Source organism: Hyperolius riggenbachi, chromosome 4 (assembly GCF_040937935.1).
Source record: "Hyperolius riggenbachi isolate aHypRig1 chromosome 4, aHypRig1.pri, whole genome shotgun sequence".
NCBI classification, from domain to species: Eukaryota; Metazoa; Chordata; class Amphibia; order Anura; family Hyperoliidae; genus Hyperolius; species Hyperolius riggenbachi.
This window is the reverse complement of record NC_090649.1, coordinates 189,522,597-189,539,439: the sequence shown is the minus strand read 5'-3', so window position 1 is coordinate 189,539,439 and position 16,843 is coordinate 189,522,597. Positions and strand designations below refer to the sequence as shown.

General features: G+C 45.0%; 1 protein-coding gene across 18 annotated transcripts in view; it reads left to right on the top strand.

Moving 5' to 3' along the window:
• The window catches only part of DLG1 (discs large MAGUK scaffold protein 1), a 283,639-nt gene that overhangs the window by 196,465 nt on the left and 70,331 nt on the right, over positions 1–16,843 (top strand). For all 18 annotated transcript variants that reach the window (XM_068281144.1, XM_068281133.1, XM_068281132.1 and 15 more), the window contains one exon: positions 9,377–9,479. In XM_068281144.1, coding sequence (XP_068137245.1) covers positions 9,377–9,479 — 103 coding nt within the window. The remainder of the gene's footprint in view (positions 1–9,376; positions 9,480–16,843) is intronic.

Sequence of the window (16,843 nt, the reverse complement as noted above, 5' to 3'; positions counted from 1 at the left end):
AATCTAAAATATATGAAAGTCTAATGCTTATCAGTACATTACAGAAAATAATGAACTTTATCACAGTATGCTAATTTTTTTAGAAGATCCTGTATATTTTATTCCCTTGGTTTTTGTCCTCTAAACCTAGGTGCGTCTTATGGTCAGGAGCATCTTATAGTCCAAAAAATACGTCATATAAAGCCTTTGCACTCACATGTGTTAGTTAAAATCAAGCTCAGAGTTTTTCGGGCTCTCCTCCCCACCCCCCATCCCCCTTCCCATTCTGGTGGCCACGGCTGTCTCTGCCTGGATATCCTCACTCTAAAGGTCCAGCTGCCTCGCACTCAGACAACTCTCCACAGCATCCTCTCACAGCTGATAGTTCATTCACACGTTTAATTACATCTGGCGTTCCCCCCCCCCCCCCCCCCCGGTTTGGTGAAACACATGTGAACGGAAGAGTTTGACAGCAGAGCTTCATGAGGTGTTCAGGAGCAGATTTCATTGGCTACTTAGGCTGTGATCACAGGCTCCTGACCTGCTCACAAAGCTCTGTTATCATACTGACATCAGAGCCAGTGTACTTCAGCGATGGCAGAGCAGCACAGATGGTGAGGTCGATGCAGCGTGATGTCAGTGACCCCATTTTCTAACCAAAAGGTCTCTGGTCCTTAAAGGACAACTGTAGCTATGGCTGAAAGTATTAGAGGCAGAGGATTACTAGGGCTGCCAGGCAACTGGTATTGCTTAAAAAGAGAGTCAATATGGCAGTCTCCATATCCCTCTTTTGACAGTTGTACTTTAAGGGGCCAGAGACTGCTGGTCGGGAAACGATTAATCACTTAAGAGGGAATTGGAGTGTGTATTACGGTTTGATGCTGGACATTGTGGTGAGAGCCTGTTATGCTAATCTAGCAGCAAGAAACCATTGTCTCAGAATGGCATTGGTCGTATAGGTTGGGGGAGACCTGGGAATATCCCCAAGGCATTTTTAGGCACTGGTGGTCTAAATATTTGTGTGGCCGGCGTTTGCTTCGCTGTTGTTGAGGCTTCTTCCGATCAAGACGCACCAGAAGTGAACATGGAGACATTATGCAGCAAGGATCTGCATTAGTGTGGACTGGAGTAAAGCTTTTATTGAATTGAATAATTTATAAACCATTGAAAGTATGCTTCACTGCCACTGTAAACATTCACATTGTATGGATGCAACCCACCCCACTGCACTCAATGTTAATGTACCATAGGAATATAATAACATTTCCGTGAGATGCGATGATATTGTCCATTGCAATGAAAGAACCCTTAGTCTAGTTCTTTTTCCCTCACCACAAATAGTTTTATCTCCGTTACTTTAAAAATGTGCTGACATCCAACTGTAATGCTTGTTCGCACAGACACATTTACTGAAAACTTGGTTGATACCAATCAAAAAGCAGTCATGTCACAGTGATGCTAATCAGGTGTGTCACTGCATTGGTACTAGCTTTCCACATGTGAATCAAGTAATGGTAGCATTCCATCATGTAAACTAGGTATTTAAATTAACAACAAATTCTGTTTGATCTGGTCATCAGAATCCATTTAGAACCAAATTCTGTGGAGATGGCTTTTTAAAGCCCTTGCACGCTTCGCTTGGTAGACAGAGAAAAATTCTACACATTGATTTTTCGAGCCAGAAACGTGGTGGTGTTAGGGACTTCTGAGTGCATTAAAGCTTGCCCAAGGGCATGAGATAGCAAGGGTGTCTTTCACAAATAGAATGTAGATCAATGTGACAGGATAGTTAATGTAAGACTAGGCACACAACTGCTACATTTACAGTATTATATATTTGGAAAAGATAAAGGGTTTCTAAGTATAAACAAACGGCATGCTGGTTGATAAAAAAAAAAAAAAAAAAATCTCACAGCAATCAGACACTGAAGCGAAAAAAAAAATTGATATGATTTGTATGTGTAGTACAGCAAAAAAATAAAACAAGATCAGAGACATAAATCTAATTGTTTCCAGTACAGGAAGAGTTAAGAAACTCCAGTTGTTATCTCTACGCAAAAAAAGCCATTAAGCTCTACGACTTTCAAAGCCGTGGAGAGGGCCGTCTTCTGAAGTTTATTACCTCAACTGTCGGTGAAGAATTTTCTTTTTCTCTGCCAGAGGAGAGGTCATTAGTTCACAAGACAGCTCTGAAAAAAAACCACTAACCTTCCTGGCGGTAAGCCCGAGCTGAGCTCGGGCTATTCCGCGCAGGAGGATTTCTCAGGTCCTGCTGGGCCGATTTGCATACATTTTTTTTTCCAACACGCAGCTAGCACTTTGCTAGCTGCGTGTGCACTCCGTTCGCCGCCGTGCCGCCCCACCCCCACCCTGTGCGCTGCCTGGCCAATCAGTGCCAGGCAGCGCTGAGGGGTGGATTGTGACTCCCAATGACGTCACGACGTTGGTGACGTCATGGCGACGGGGGAAGCCCTCCAGGAAATACCGTTCTTTGAACGGGATTTCCTGATCGCAGATCACCGGAGCCGATCGAAGCAGGTGGGGGGATGCTGCTGCACAGCGGCTATCATGTAGCGAGCCCTGGGCTCGCTACATGATTTAAAAAAAAAAAAAATTAAAAAATACTGCTGCGGTGCCCCCTGGCGGTTTTTAATAGACCGCCAGGAGGGTTAAGAATGCTGAGTGTTGTGTAATCTGCACATATTAGAGAATGATGCAATGTTAGAAAAACACTATATACCTGAAAATAAAAATATGAGAATATTTTCTTTGCTGCTAATCTTCTAGTAATTATCCATAGTACACAACCAATTCATTATATCATAATATTTTTTTCCCGCTATAGTGTCTCTTTAACCACTTGCCGACCGCGCACTCATAACGCGCGTCGGCAAAGTGGTAGCTGCAGGACCAGCGAGGCACATCTGTGTCGCCGGCTGCAGGCTAATTAATTAGGAAACAGCCGCTCGCGCGAGTGGCTGCTTCCTGTCAATTCACGGCGGGGGGCTCCGTGAATAGCCTGCGGGCTGCCGATCGCAGCTCACAGGCTAAATGTAAACACAAGCGGAAGTAATCCGCTTTGTTTACATTTTTACAACGCTGCTAACAGTAGCAGCGTTGTACTAGATCACCGATCCTCGGCCAATCAGCGACCGGGGATCGCTGTCACATGACAGGCAGGAGCCTGTTAGAGGCTGCACAGGACAGATCCGTTCCTGTGCAGCCTCTGATCTCCGGGGCAGGGAGGGAGGAGAGGAAGAGGGGGAATCCTGCGGTGGAGGGGGCTTTGAGGTGCCCCCCCCGCCAGCCACACGCATGCAGGAGCGATCAGACCCCCCCAGCACATCATCCCCCTAGTGAGGAAAAAAGGGGGGCGATCTGGTCGCTCTACCCGGTATTTGATCTGTGCTGGGGGCTGTAGAGATCTCCATCCATCAGTACCAAGTATCTATATTTATTGAAGCACAACTGATGTAAGAGAAATATGGAGGCTGACCTATTAAGGGGCCCATACACTGGTCGATTTCAGCCATCGATGGTTCAATCGATTATATAGAATCCATCGATCAGAAATGGATTATTTTAAATCAGCAAATCGATTCATCTAAGATTGTAGGGCATGTGATGCAGTTGTAACAAGTCCTTCAGGCATTCAGGGCCCAGATTTTGCAGGGATTTGAATGTAAGCCAATCCTAAACAGAATTCTCAATTTTTTCGGTAGCCAGTGTAGTGAGCAAAGGGTTGGTGTTGCGTGCCAATGGCTTGGTTGCCTAGTTAACAGCCTTGTAAATTAGGGAGAGGAAAGATTTTACAATGGGCAAACACGGACTAAATCTTTTATACATAATTAATTTTTTATTACATTATTTTCACTGGAGATCTTCTTTAAGTGAAAGAAGGAATGTTTCACAACAGCTGAGATTTGATTCCTGAAGCTTAATTTCTCATCAGTCAGTACACCCAGGCTGCGTACAAAGTCTTGAGTTGTTGAGGTCTGAGCTAAGTGGTGCTGGTGAGACTGGGGCTGCTGTGCTGTCGAGTGCTGACCTTCGATAACAAGAACCTCAGTTTTGTCAGCATTTAGTTTTAGCCAGTTATGATTCATCCACTCCTGAAGCTCAGCTAAGCACGCGTTTATTTGTGGAGTAGGGTCTGTGATGCCAAGTTAGAATGATAAGTATAACTGGGTGTCATCAGCATAGCAATGATATTTCAGGCCATGTTTTCGTATGATTTCTCCAAGTGGCAGCATGTATATGGTGAAAAGTAAAGGGGGTAATATCGCGCCCTTAGGTACACCATATTTTAGTGGTACAGGTTTGGAGAGGAAGGGCCCCAAGGCTACCCTTTCTGTTCTGCCAGCCGGGAAGGAGTTGAACCACTGGAGAGCTAAGCAATCTATGCCACAATACTCTTATCACCTGTTAAGCAAGATTTCATGATCAACTGTGTCAAAAGCCACTTATACTAGGCATACACCTAGCCAATTATGCATCGGATCGAGCTGCTGGCTCGATGCCGGCGCATCCCTGCTCGTCTGCGCGGATTTATCCCCGCTCGTCCCCGCCAGCGCTCCTTATCACCCGCTCGATTCCCCGCTATTGTCCGCCCGTGGGGATCGAGCGGGGAATCTATCCGGCAGGTCAGCGGACCTGTCGGATATTATCAATCGAGCTATCAGCAGCTCGATTGATAAGGACTGGAAATGCAGTGTATGCCCAGCATAAGAGATCGAGCAGAATCAGGATAGCACATTGGCCTCTCTCTTGCCATGAGCAGAGCGTTGCAAATATGGGTGAGGGCTTTTTTACAGCTGTGATATTTCCTGAAGTCAGATTGAAAATGGTCAAGGATGTTTCAGCTTAGGGGCTGAAGTGTGATGTGTGCTGCATAACTCCAAATGCAGGATTCCTAATTTGAACCAGGGCTGTGGAGTCGGAGTCTGAGTCGAGGAGTCTGAGTCGGGGCAATTTTGGGCACCAGGAGTTGAAGTTGGAGTCGGAGTCGTTGATTTCATAAACTGAGGAGTCAGGAGTCTGAGTCGGATGATTATTGTACAAAATCCACAGCCCTGTTAAGTATTAGACTAAGGAGTCAGAGTCTGAGCCATTTTGGGTACCTGGAGTCGGAGTCGTGGTTTCATAAATTGAGAAGTCTGAGTTTGAGTCGGAAGATTTTTGTACTGACTCCACAGCCCTGATTTGAACACCAACACTACTCGCTGCCCATGCAATTTCATGGTCCTGTTCACAGTACTGCTTTGTAACAGATCCAGTTGTTCTAACTTGCTGCATGCAGGCTTTGTATTGGTCTATGTCCGGTCTCTATTGCAGTTCATACTCATTATAATGCCTGCATTAAAGGGAACCTTAACTGAGAAGAATATGTATTTTTCCTTTTTAAAATACCAGTTGCCTGACTCTCCTGCTGATCCTTTGTCTCTAATACTGTTAGCCACAGCCCCTTAACAAGCATGCAGATCAGGTGCTCTGACTGAAGTCAGACTGGATTAGCTGCATGCTTGTTTCAGGTGTGTGATTCAGCCACTTCTGCAGCCAAAAAGATTATCAGGATGCCAGGCAACTGGTATTGTTTAAGGCTTGTGCACACAGGGACGTTACAGGCGCACATCACACGTCAGTGCAGCTTCTAACGCTCCCCCAACGCACAGCAATGTAACACAAGTGGGCTGTTCACACTGCCCATGTTGCGTTACATTGTAACGCAGCAAAGTGCTGCATGCTGTGCGTTCTACGCGGCTAAGCCGCGTTAGACTGTTTGCACATGCTCAGTCATGGTGGGGAGAGGGGAGAGCGGCCGGGCACATGGCTAATTAATATTCACTGCACTCAGTGACGTGCAGTGTTTACTTCCTGGAGCTGCCGCTCTGTGCGGCGATTGGCCGGGCGGGACCACGTTATGCCGCATGCGTCCAAGAGTACACATCACGGCATCACGGACGCCAGAGTGAGCTGCACAACGTGGTTCACTCCGACGTCCACACCAGAGAGCACCAGGCGTTGCGTTAGGGGCACGTTATGTGCCCTATAATGTCCCCTAAACGCAACGTCCTGGTGTGTAACTAGCCTAAAAGGAAATATCCATATCCCTCTCAGTTAAGGTTCCCTTTAAGCAACGCGCACAGTGTGAATCCAGCCTATTACATAGGAAAGAGTCATGGTCACAGCAGTACAAGTACTCCATGCTTAAAGGGACACTGTAGGGGGGTCAGGGGAAAATGAGTTGAAGTTACCCGGGGCTTCTAATGGTCCCCCACAGACATCCTGTGCCCGCGCAGCCACTCCCCAATGCTCCGGCCCCGCCTCTGGTTCACTTCTGGAATTTCAGACTTTAAAGTCTGAAAACCATTGCGCCTTCGTTGCCGTGTCCTCACTCCCGCTGATGGCACCCCAGGAGCGTACTGCGCAGGCCCAGTATGATCTGTGCCTGCACCGTGCGCTCCTGGTGACATCAGGGGAAGCGAGGACACGGCAACGCAGGCGCAATGGTTTTCAGACTTTAAAGTCTGAAATTCCAGAAGTGAACCAGAGGCGGGGCCGGAGCATTGGGGAGTGGCTGCACGGGCACAGGATGTCTGCGGGGGACCATTAGAAGCCCCGGGTAACTTCAACTCATTTTTCCCCGACCCCCCCTACAGTATGCCTTTAAGTTTGTTTGCTTGTACGTTTGTAACATTAAAGGGACTCCGAGCAGTGCAGAAACTATGGAAAGATGCATATCGTTTTAAAGCTCTCTTTCTCCTCTTTCCAATAATATATAAACCGCCACCATACGCCTTTTAGTTTTCGCTTTTTTCGCGATTGAAATTGCCGCGGCTGCGATTTCAGTCGCGAAAATAGAGAAAACTAAAAGGTGTAGGGCGACGATTTAGGTGTCGCGAGAAAGAGAGCTTTAAAATGATATCCATCTTTCCATAGTTACTTGTATTACACAGGACGACACTTTCCCCAGTGTCAGCAGCTGCATTCAGCAGAATGGAGCTGCTGACTTTAGGAAAAAGTCGCCCTGTGTAATACAATGTAACTATGGAAAGATGGATATCATTTTAAAGCTCTTTCTCCTCTTTCTGGCGACACGTAAATCGTCGCCCTACGCCTTTTAGTTTTCTCTATTTTCTCGCTTGAAATCGCGGCTGCGGCAATTTCAATCGCGAAAATAGCTAAAACTAAAGGGCTTAGGGCGGCGGTTTATATATCATTGGAAAGAGGAGAAAGAGAGCTTTAAAATGATATGCATCTTTCCATAGTTTATGCACTGCTCGGAGTCCCTTTAAAGCCATGCTTGTTTGTTTAATGTCTGTAGGGAATTTTTATTGCTGGTAGGAGTTTATTTTCAATTAAAAACGTGGGTCTATTCTGTTAATGTAATTACAGAATTTCTTTTTCTTGATAGTAATATAGCTGCGGGTGTTCACAGGATTTAGATATCATTCCGATGTATAAGATTGTAAAGTTCCGTTATTGTCTGCTTGCTTTAATCTGGACAATTTCAAAGTACAAACATATATTCATTAAAGTAATAGGAGGGAGGGATAAAATGCTCCCTGGCTGTTGTGCTTATGTTTTAGCGCTAACATTTTATAAATCTGACCCAGAACACTTCCTTATCAGTTTTTCTGACTCTGTCCCTGTTTGCATTCTTCCTCTGGTTGAGAGTCTAATGCTGGGAGTACATGGTACGTTGTCATGCTAGATTTCACGCCAGATCGATTTTCGCGCTCTATTCCGCGTCCCAGTCGCTTATCTCCCTTATCTTTCCGCATTGTTCCCTTAAATGTACGCATTGTTCCCTTATCTGTACGCATTGTTCCCGAGCGCGGAATCGATCTGGCGGGACATCGGACAGGTCGGAAATTATCAATCGAGCCATCGTAATGGCTTACAAACGAACCGTGTATTCCCAGCTTTAAGGTTGCCACACACAGTACAATAAATGATCAGATCTTATGAAAATGCGATACAAAAAATTGGTTGTGCTGTAAAGTCAAACTTTTTTTATTCGAACAAGAAATCCGATTGGATTTCCTGTTTTTGCGATATGTCTATTGGTGATTGTCGATTTTTCTTATCCGTTTTTTAGGAAAATTGAATGGCGTAGGGTAGATAGTCAATTTATTTAGAGTTGTCAATCTTTTTTTTATAATTGAGGAAAAAATGAATGTGTGTGTGTATTATATTGGTCTGATTTTTTTAAATGTTACAATCAGAAAAATTGATTGTAATTCTTGAATCGAAAAGAAATTTAAAAAAATGTTGTGTGGCCACCTTAGGCCTTGTTTCCATCTGTGCGCTTCTATCTGCTTCTGTCCGCTTTTCAGCAGCATGTATCAATCTGTAGCGGATAGAAGCTCACAGATGGAAACAAGGCCTTATGCCTGATTCAGTTGCACCGCACTGCTATTGTGCAGATGTGAACATATAATTGCATCACATTAGCTATGCGATTTTATTATGACACAACGAACAGCAATGCCCCAGTCCAGTGGTCTGCAAACTTTGCTCTCCAGCTATTAAGGAACTACAAGTCCCACAATGCATTGCAGGAATCTGACAGCCACAGTCATGTTTCATAAAGGCAAAGGCATTGTGGGACTTGTAGTTCCTTAACAGCTGGAGAGCCAAGTTTGCAGATCACTGCCCTATAGTCTGCAAGTAGCCATTAACCTGGAATCTGACAACTACAACTGGGCAGCAGCTGCTCTGGTTTGGCCTAATTTCAAGCTGTATTCAGATTGCAACAAAAAAGACGTCTAATTGATTATCTGTAACGCATGCAATGTGATTTTATTATTTTTATTTTTCTTAATATATTCATAATCTATAGGTGTAAACTGCCAAATGAAATTCTTGTTGTTAATAATGAATGCTGGTCACAGAGATGCCCATCCATGTATAAGGCCATGATCACAGTAATGCTATGTTGTGTAACCGTCACTTTGTAACGTGGCTTACAATGCATCACCTATGTGACATTCACAGGGCTGCAGGTGTGTTGTGGTACAACTGGTTGTGGTATGGTAATGCACAGCATGCAGTCTTAGCAAGCCTGCTAAATGCGTGCGGTAACTGTAAAAGTGAAGAATTCTGTTCATTGACTATATGCTTCACTGTACCTGATGTAATGTGTGAACCGCCGTTCTGATCCGTTGCATTCCTGCTGTCACAGGGAACATACTGTAGCTGTGAATGTGGTCAAAGGCTGGCAGCATACTTTGCAGAATTGCATGTGGTTTTCAGGAGTGCACTCGCATGCAATTTTGCAAAGAGTGCTCCAGGCCAAACTATTTATAGTAAACTTATGTCACAAAGCGTTTTTAGTACTTGTGTGTTTAGTTCCAACATACATCTATGGTTACAAATGATCTTTTATTTTTAGGTAAATAGTGTTGATCTCAGAGCCGCCACTCATGAACAAGCAGCAGCAGCTTTGAAAAATGCTGGCCAAAATGTGACTATAATTGCACAATACCGTCCTGAAGGTACGCAATATGCTGTTTTTTCCGTTTCATTATTTTTGTTTGAATTAACCAGTAAATTATATTATCCTGGTTATTTATTTGAGCATTATAATTCTGATATTTCATGTATGAATTGAATAATAATGAAATGCATCTTTAGTTTGTGTTATCTACAGAAAGTAAAGAAATGCATATAATCTCAAGACCATGCTTGTTGAGATGCATGTGCACTTACAATGTAGAGCTCTTTGAGACATAGGGCTTGATTCACAAAAGGGTGATAACGGAGTTATCACGCCTAAAAGCTTTGCACATGCAAACTAGGGTGCAAACTACTTAGCACCCTAGTTTGCACGTGCAAAGCTTTTAGGCGTGACAACGGAGTTATCACGCTTTTCTAAATCAAGCCCATAGCATTCCATTTTTAGCTGAACTGTTTACACATAGAACACTGCCTGCTTTTGTTGTGATCTTCCAGGTGCTGTATTTTTATTTAGTTTATAAGCACAAAACAATTAGTGTACAATTCCAGGAAAATTTTCATTTTAGTTTAGGATTGTTTATGGATGCCTATGTTCCCATTGAAGACATTATTCCTCACTTCCTTTACTTTGGAGTGGGACCTCAGTGGAGGTTTGTGGCTTTAAAGCGGACCAAAGCTCAGTGCTTCATCCTTTCTCTTAAGGATAAGCAACAGCATAATAACCTTTAAAGAAAAACATTTCTTTGTTACAACGGATATAGATCCTGCAATAAACTTGCAGTGTCTACTTCCTGCTGTCATGGATGCAGACATAGGGTTAAGATCCTGTGTTTACAAATTAGCTGCTCTGCCGAGGCAGCCAGCTGACACAGCTGAGAGACCAAATAACAGTTATTAATCACAGATGAGGGGAGAAATAGACAGGCTAAACAATTAATACATACAGGGTGCATTTTCTGTTTTCTTTCTGTCTTGTCCAAGAATTCAGATCCACTTTAACAATAGACCTGTGGTCTGGAAATGAGGTATAATGCTGTTCAGAGACTGATGCATACCAAGTGCCTGACTTTGTTTTGGTTATAATTCTGTTTATCTCTCTAGCCTCTTATAGACATTTGACATATATAATGCTGTACAAGACTTAGGCCCCGTTCACACTGCACGCGTTTCCAGCCGCGTTTTGGAAACGCGTGCAGGTGGCTGACACGCACGACATCAGACATTGCATAGAGTGCAATGTCTGATGTTCACACTGCATGCGTTCCGGACCTATGCGGTCCGGGAACGCATGCTGCACGCATTTTTTGTAAAAACGCGTGGCTATCCCATTCACTTTTCAGTGATGGGATCAGCCACGCAACGCACACAAACGCGGAAGGCGTGCGTTCGTACGCGTTGCGTTCCGCACGCATGGCCATCCGCGTTTGTGATGTGAACGGGGCCTTAAGTAGACTGCATGTACTCACGTATAAGCCTAATTTTTCAGCACAAAATATGTGCTGAAAAGTTACCCCCTCTGCTTATATGCGGGTCAGTGGAGCAGAATGGATGGTGGAGCAGGTTTTGTTACTTGCAGAGGAGTGTAAGGATCATGCACTAGTGATCCTGATCTTACCAGCTGGCTCCCTGCTGTGTCTGTGCCCCCATCCCCTGCAACATGGTGTGCAGAGTGCTCTGCTCAAGATTATCTGTGTCCCCTGGCTTCTGGAGCAGAGCGTGCAAGCAACGTGTCAGTGGTGTAATGATAGGGGATTCTTCCTGTGTGGCATTCACGGTCTCATATCTATGAGCCCATCTAGTGGCACATATGGCTATGGGGGGTGCTGACTTGTACTGGGGGAACATCTGGCTACTGTGGAGGGGGCTATACTGGGGAGGAGGGTTTATACACGAGTCAATCACTTTTTCCTGGTTTCTGAGGGAAAAGTGGGTAGCTCTGCTTTTACGGGGGGTATATTTATATGGATCTCTGACTTTCAAATGCATTATCATCCATTACTTTGGTTTTTCTATCAATAAGCTTGATATGCAGAGTTAATAAAAATTAGTCGGAGACTGTAACTCTTCCCCACTCTCCAAAACCGTTTTTATTTGTTGCTGTCTGCCACTCTAAAAGGGAGAGGAAGTGATGGCATTTATCGTAGATGGGTACATAGGACAGCAATAGGATTTTTCCTCCCATTTACATAATGTGGGCTTTAACCTCCTTAGCTGAAGATATTAGAACTATCCGATCACTTAAATTTATGTATATGTATGTATGTGTATATATATATATATATATATATATATATATATGTATGTATGTATATATATGTGTATATATATATATGTGTATACACACACACACACACACACACACACATATATATATACACCTATATATATATACACCTATATATATATATATATATATATATATATATATATATATATATATATATACATACACACACACACACACACACACACACACACACACACACACACACACACACACACACACACACACACACACACACACACACACACACACACACACACACACACACACACACACACACACACACACACACACACACACACACACACACACACACACACACACACACACACACACACACACACACACACACACACACACACACACACACACACACACACAAATACACACATATACACACATATACACACATATACACACATATACACACATATACACATATATACACATATATACACATATATACACATATATACACATATATACACATATATATATATATATATATATATGTTATATTTGTGCAATTGAGCTGAATGGAAATATAACATGATTACATTTCAGAATCAGAATTTATTATCGCCAAGTACAACGGTGGATTGTACCCGGAATTGGTTTTGGCGCATACAGGGTCGTTGATGAAGAAACAAGAAATAGCATACAGTTAAAGCATGGCACATACATAGACATGGGACAGCATACATAGGACAACATTACAGCTTGTGCGTACAATTAAGCAGAGTACAGCATTGCATACAGTTAAGCATGGTACATACATATAAACAATAAAAACAATTAAACGCAAAATAAAAAAAACAAGACAGAGAGCATTACAGCATACACGTACAGTTAACGTAATGCAAGCATAGCAAAGCATACACTAATAGCAGGAACAGAAAAGAGTAGGACTGGAGGAGCAGCCTGAGAGCTGATATGAGCGCTGCCATTTTCGGCACTGGACGCTACACAGCGACACGCTCCCAACAAGACAGGTGCTACCGATTGTCCACGAAAGTAGGGAAAGCTGAGAAAGCCTGGAAAAGAATGGATAGAGAAAAGAGATAGATAGAAGGGATAGCTAAAGAGAGAATTGAAAGAGAGAGAACCAAAGCACGAGGAGAGAGGCAGAGAGTTCCTTCAGGGCTGCCCTGGGTACAGTCCGACAATCAGTCCGAAACCATGTGCTGAGCCCCGTTTAAGCAAGCCCTGGCTTGCTGACCAAATCTGAGTTGGTCAGGACCAGAGGAATCCATTTGATGGTGGTTGCAGGCCGAGAGGGGCCCGGTGCTCCTGGGAACAAAAAGAACACGGAGCCAGTTCTGGTGGGCCTTCCAGGGCTTACGGGGGACTAGGGTTGCTGTGTAGGCTGGTCTGAGTTTCCTGGTGGATGAGAGCAGAGGGGACTACAGAGCTGCACTGTGCTGTTTGAGGACTGCAGGCTCGGTGGTGGGGAGCAGGGCCTGACTTGTTTTCAGTGGTGTATGGAGCAGGAGAGCAGTGGTGGAGGGGCGACCGCAGCCTTGAATCTCGGTGATCGTGAGGGAGCAGAGAGAGTGTTGGTGCACATACCTCTCCGGGCTGCGGCGGTGGAGCTGCCTGCTTGTTACTGTGATGGCATCCCCGGGTGGCGGTGGTGTAGTGGCCACACATGGAGTGGCGGATCAGGCATCTTCCGGGTCCTCAGATGGTGTCGGGGCAGGGCAGTGGAGGCAGCGGCAGAGGATCAACAGGCTCCAGTCCCCGGGTCCTCTGATAGCAGCTGCATTCCGTGAGCGGCGTCTGGTTGCCCCGGCAGCAGTGTTGTGGCTGCCCCACGTGGAATCCTGTCCCTCCTAACGATGGTCCGAAGGTGATATAGCAGCCAGCAGGGATGGAGATGTGCGGTGGCAGAGGGGCTGGCTCAAGAGTCGGGCAGCGAGCAGCAGGAGTGCCCAAACAGCTGATCAGCTGTCGGCCGCAGCTAGCAGGCGCCCCGGGCTAGCGGGGAGGCCTGCATAGTGCTCTTTGCAGGCTGGAATGTGTGAAGGACGGGGGCCTCTCTGCTGGGAGCCGTCCCGGAACACAAGCTGCGGTGCCGTGGTGGGATCAGCGCGGGTGGAGACGCTGGTGGGCTGGAGGCAGCGGCAGAGGATCGACAGGTTCGAGTCGCCTCTCCATGCCTGCGCACTGCACGTGGCCCCAAACAGCTGATTCCCTCGCCGACCTGCAAACCGCGGCGCGTGGCTGCAGCAGAGCGAGACCATCGTGTCCATGTCCTCCGCATCTCTCCCCGGCATGGAGAGGAGTTCAGAGGTGAGTGGAGGAGAGGTTACATCTCTAAAAGAGTGAAGAAGACCGGAGCCCTGTGGCCGTGGCGTCCGAGTCCGGCGCCATCTTAAAAAGGACATTTCTGTGCTTTGTCTTTACATGTATAGACTGAATGGTATTCCAGTCTCTTTAGTCCACATCAGTAAATTATAAGTGGTCTCTCCCTAAACAGCAGTTCTAATATTTCTATACATACAACATTTCAGGTATCCTGCTTGGTATGTTTTTCTTTTAATACTCCCAAAAAGTCGTAGTCGTTTTCAGGAACAGAATATCTCTCAGGAGTTGAAAATGCTCCATCCAAGAGGCAACCAACTTATAATATATTTACTGACCCCTGCAGACACATTGACCTGTGGTGAAAGGGTAATAAATGGATAGGTACCAAGGTGAGCAAAAGGGAACACAGTGATTGTCACAGATTTTGAAGGGTTCCCAACAATGCTTGCAATAATAGTAGCATGTAGCTTGAAGTGTGTGTGTGTGGGGGGGGGGGGGGGGGCTGGGGACCCTTGTGTGCAGGCACTCCTGCAGTTGGCGCTTCTAGCCAAGAACTTTCAATACTGACACCTGTGGACATGCGAATAATGGAAAATCTGGGGTTGTGTGGTATATTCCAAATGAACTTGTCACTATATCTGTTAGGACAGGTGATCAAAGAGGAAAAAATGTGTATCCAAGCACAGGGAAAATGGCATGCCGTATGAATAACTTTCTTTTGCTGCTGTAGCAATCACTGTAAAGGCTATGGAACTCAAGCAAAAATGAATTGCAGTCAGTGGAATACATACAGTGGTTTGCAAAAGTATTCGGTCCCCTTGACGTTTTCCGTATTTTGTCATATTACTGCCACAAACCTGAATCAATTGTATTGGAATTCCACATGAAATACCAATACAAAGTGGTGTACAGGTGAGAAGTGGAACAAAAATTATACACGATTCCAAACATTTTTTTTTTTTTAAATAACTGCAAAGTGGGTTCTGCGGTATTATTCAGTCCCCTGAGTCAATATTTTGTAGAACCACCTTTTGCTGCAATTACAGCTGCCTGTCTTTTAGGATATGTCACTACCAGCTTTGCATATCTAGAGACTGAAATCCTTGCCCATTCTTCTTTGCAAAACAGCTCCAGCTCAGTCAGATTAGATGGACAGCGTTTGTGAACAGCAGTTTTCAGATCTTGCCACAGATTCTCAATTGGATTTAGATCTGGACTTTGACTGGGCCATTCTAACACATAGATATGTTTTGTTTTAAACCATTCCATTGTTGCCCTGGCTTTATGTTTAGGGTCGTTGTCCTGCTGGAAGGTGAACCTCCGCCCCAGTCTCAAGTCTTTTGCAGACTCCAAGAGGTTTTCTTCCAAGATTGCCCTGTTTTTGGCTCCATCCATCTTTCCATCAGCTCTGACCAGCTTCCCTGTCCCTGCTGAAGAGAAGCACCCCCAGAGCATGATGATGCTGCCACCACCATATTTGACAGTGGGGATGGTGTGTTCAGAGTGATGTGCAGCGTTTGTTTTTCGCCACACATAGCGTTTTGCATTTTGGCCAAAAAGTTCCATTTTGGTCTCATCTGACCAGAGCACCTTCTTCCACATGTTTGCTGTGTCTGTGAAAAATGGCTTTCTTCTTGCCACTCTTCCATAAAGGCCAACTTTGTGCAGTGCACGACTAATAGTTGTCCTTTGGACAGATTCCGCCACCTGAGCTGTAGATCTCTGCAGCTCATCCAGAGTCTCCATATACCTCTTGACTTCATTTCTGATCAGCGCTCTCCTTGTTTGGGCTGTGAGTTTTGGTGGACGGCCTTGTCTTGGTAGGTTTACAGTTGTGCCATACTCCTATTTCTGAATGATTGCTTGAACAGTGCTCGGTGGGATGTTCAAGACTTTGGAAATCTTTTTGTAGCCTAAAGGTCCGTACACACGCCGGACTGCAGGCAACGACGAGTCCGTCGTCACCTCCCGCTGGGTGGGCGGTCCAGTGACAGTCCGGCGTGTGTACAGTCTGTCTGCAGACTGATACGGCTGTTCCTGAGCGATCCGGCCGGCGGATCGCTCAGAAACAGCCATATCAGTCCGCCGACAGACTGTACACACGCCGGCCTGTCTGCTGAAAACCCGCCCAGCGGGAGGTGATGACAGACCCGTCGTTGCCTACAGTCCGACGTGTGTACGGACGTTAAGCCTGCTTTAAATTTCTCAATAGCTTTATCCCTGACCTGTCTGGTGTGCTCTTTGGACTTCATGGTGTTGTTGCTCCCAATATTCTCTTAGACAACCTCTGAGGCCGTCACAGAGCAGCTGTATTTGTACTGACATTAGATTACACAGGTGCACTTTATTTAGTCATTAGCAATCATCAGGCAATGTCTATGAGCAACTGACTGCACTCAGACCAAAGGGGGCTGAATAATTACGCACACCCCACTTTGCAGTTATTTATTTGTAAAAAGTGTTTGGAATCCTGTATGATTTTCGTTCCACTTCTCACGTGTACACCACTTTGCATTGGTCTTTCACGTGGAATTCCAATAAAATTGATTCATGTTTGTGGCAGTAATGTGACAAAATGTGGAAAACTTCAAGGGGGCCAAATACTTTTGCAAACCACTGTATTTATTTCATGGATTACATATGATTTTGAGGTTTTGTCCTTTAGCAATTTATCCATAGGACATTTATTTATATATGCTATTTAGGCTACCTGCATACATCTGCCTCTGTATTTACTAGTGTTATAAGATTATTTTTTTTACTTGATGATTTATGTAGTTCCCACAAAAGTTTATTTGCTAGAATCTGTGT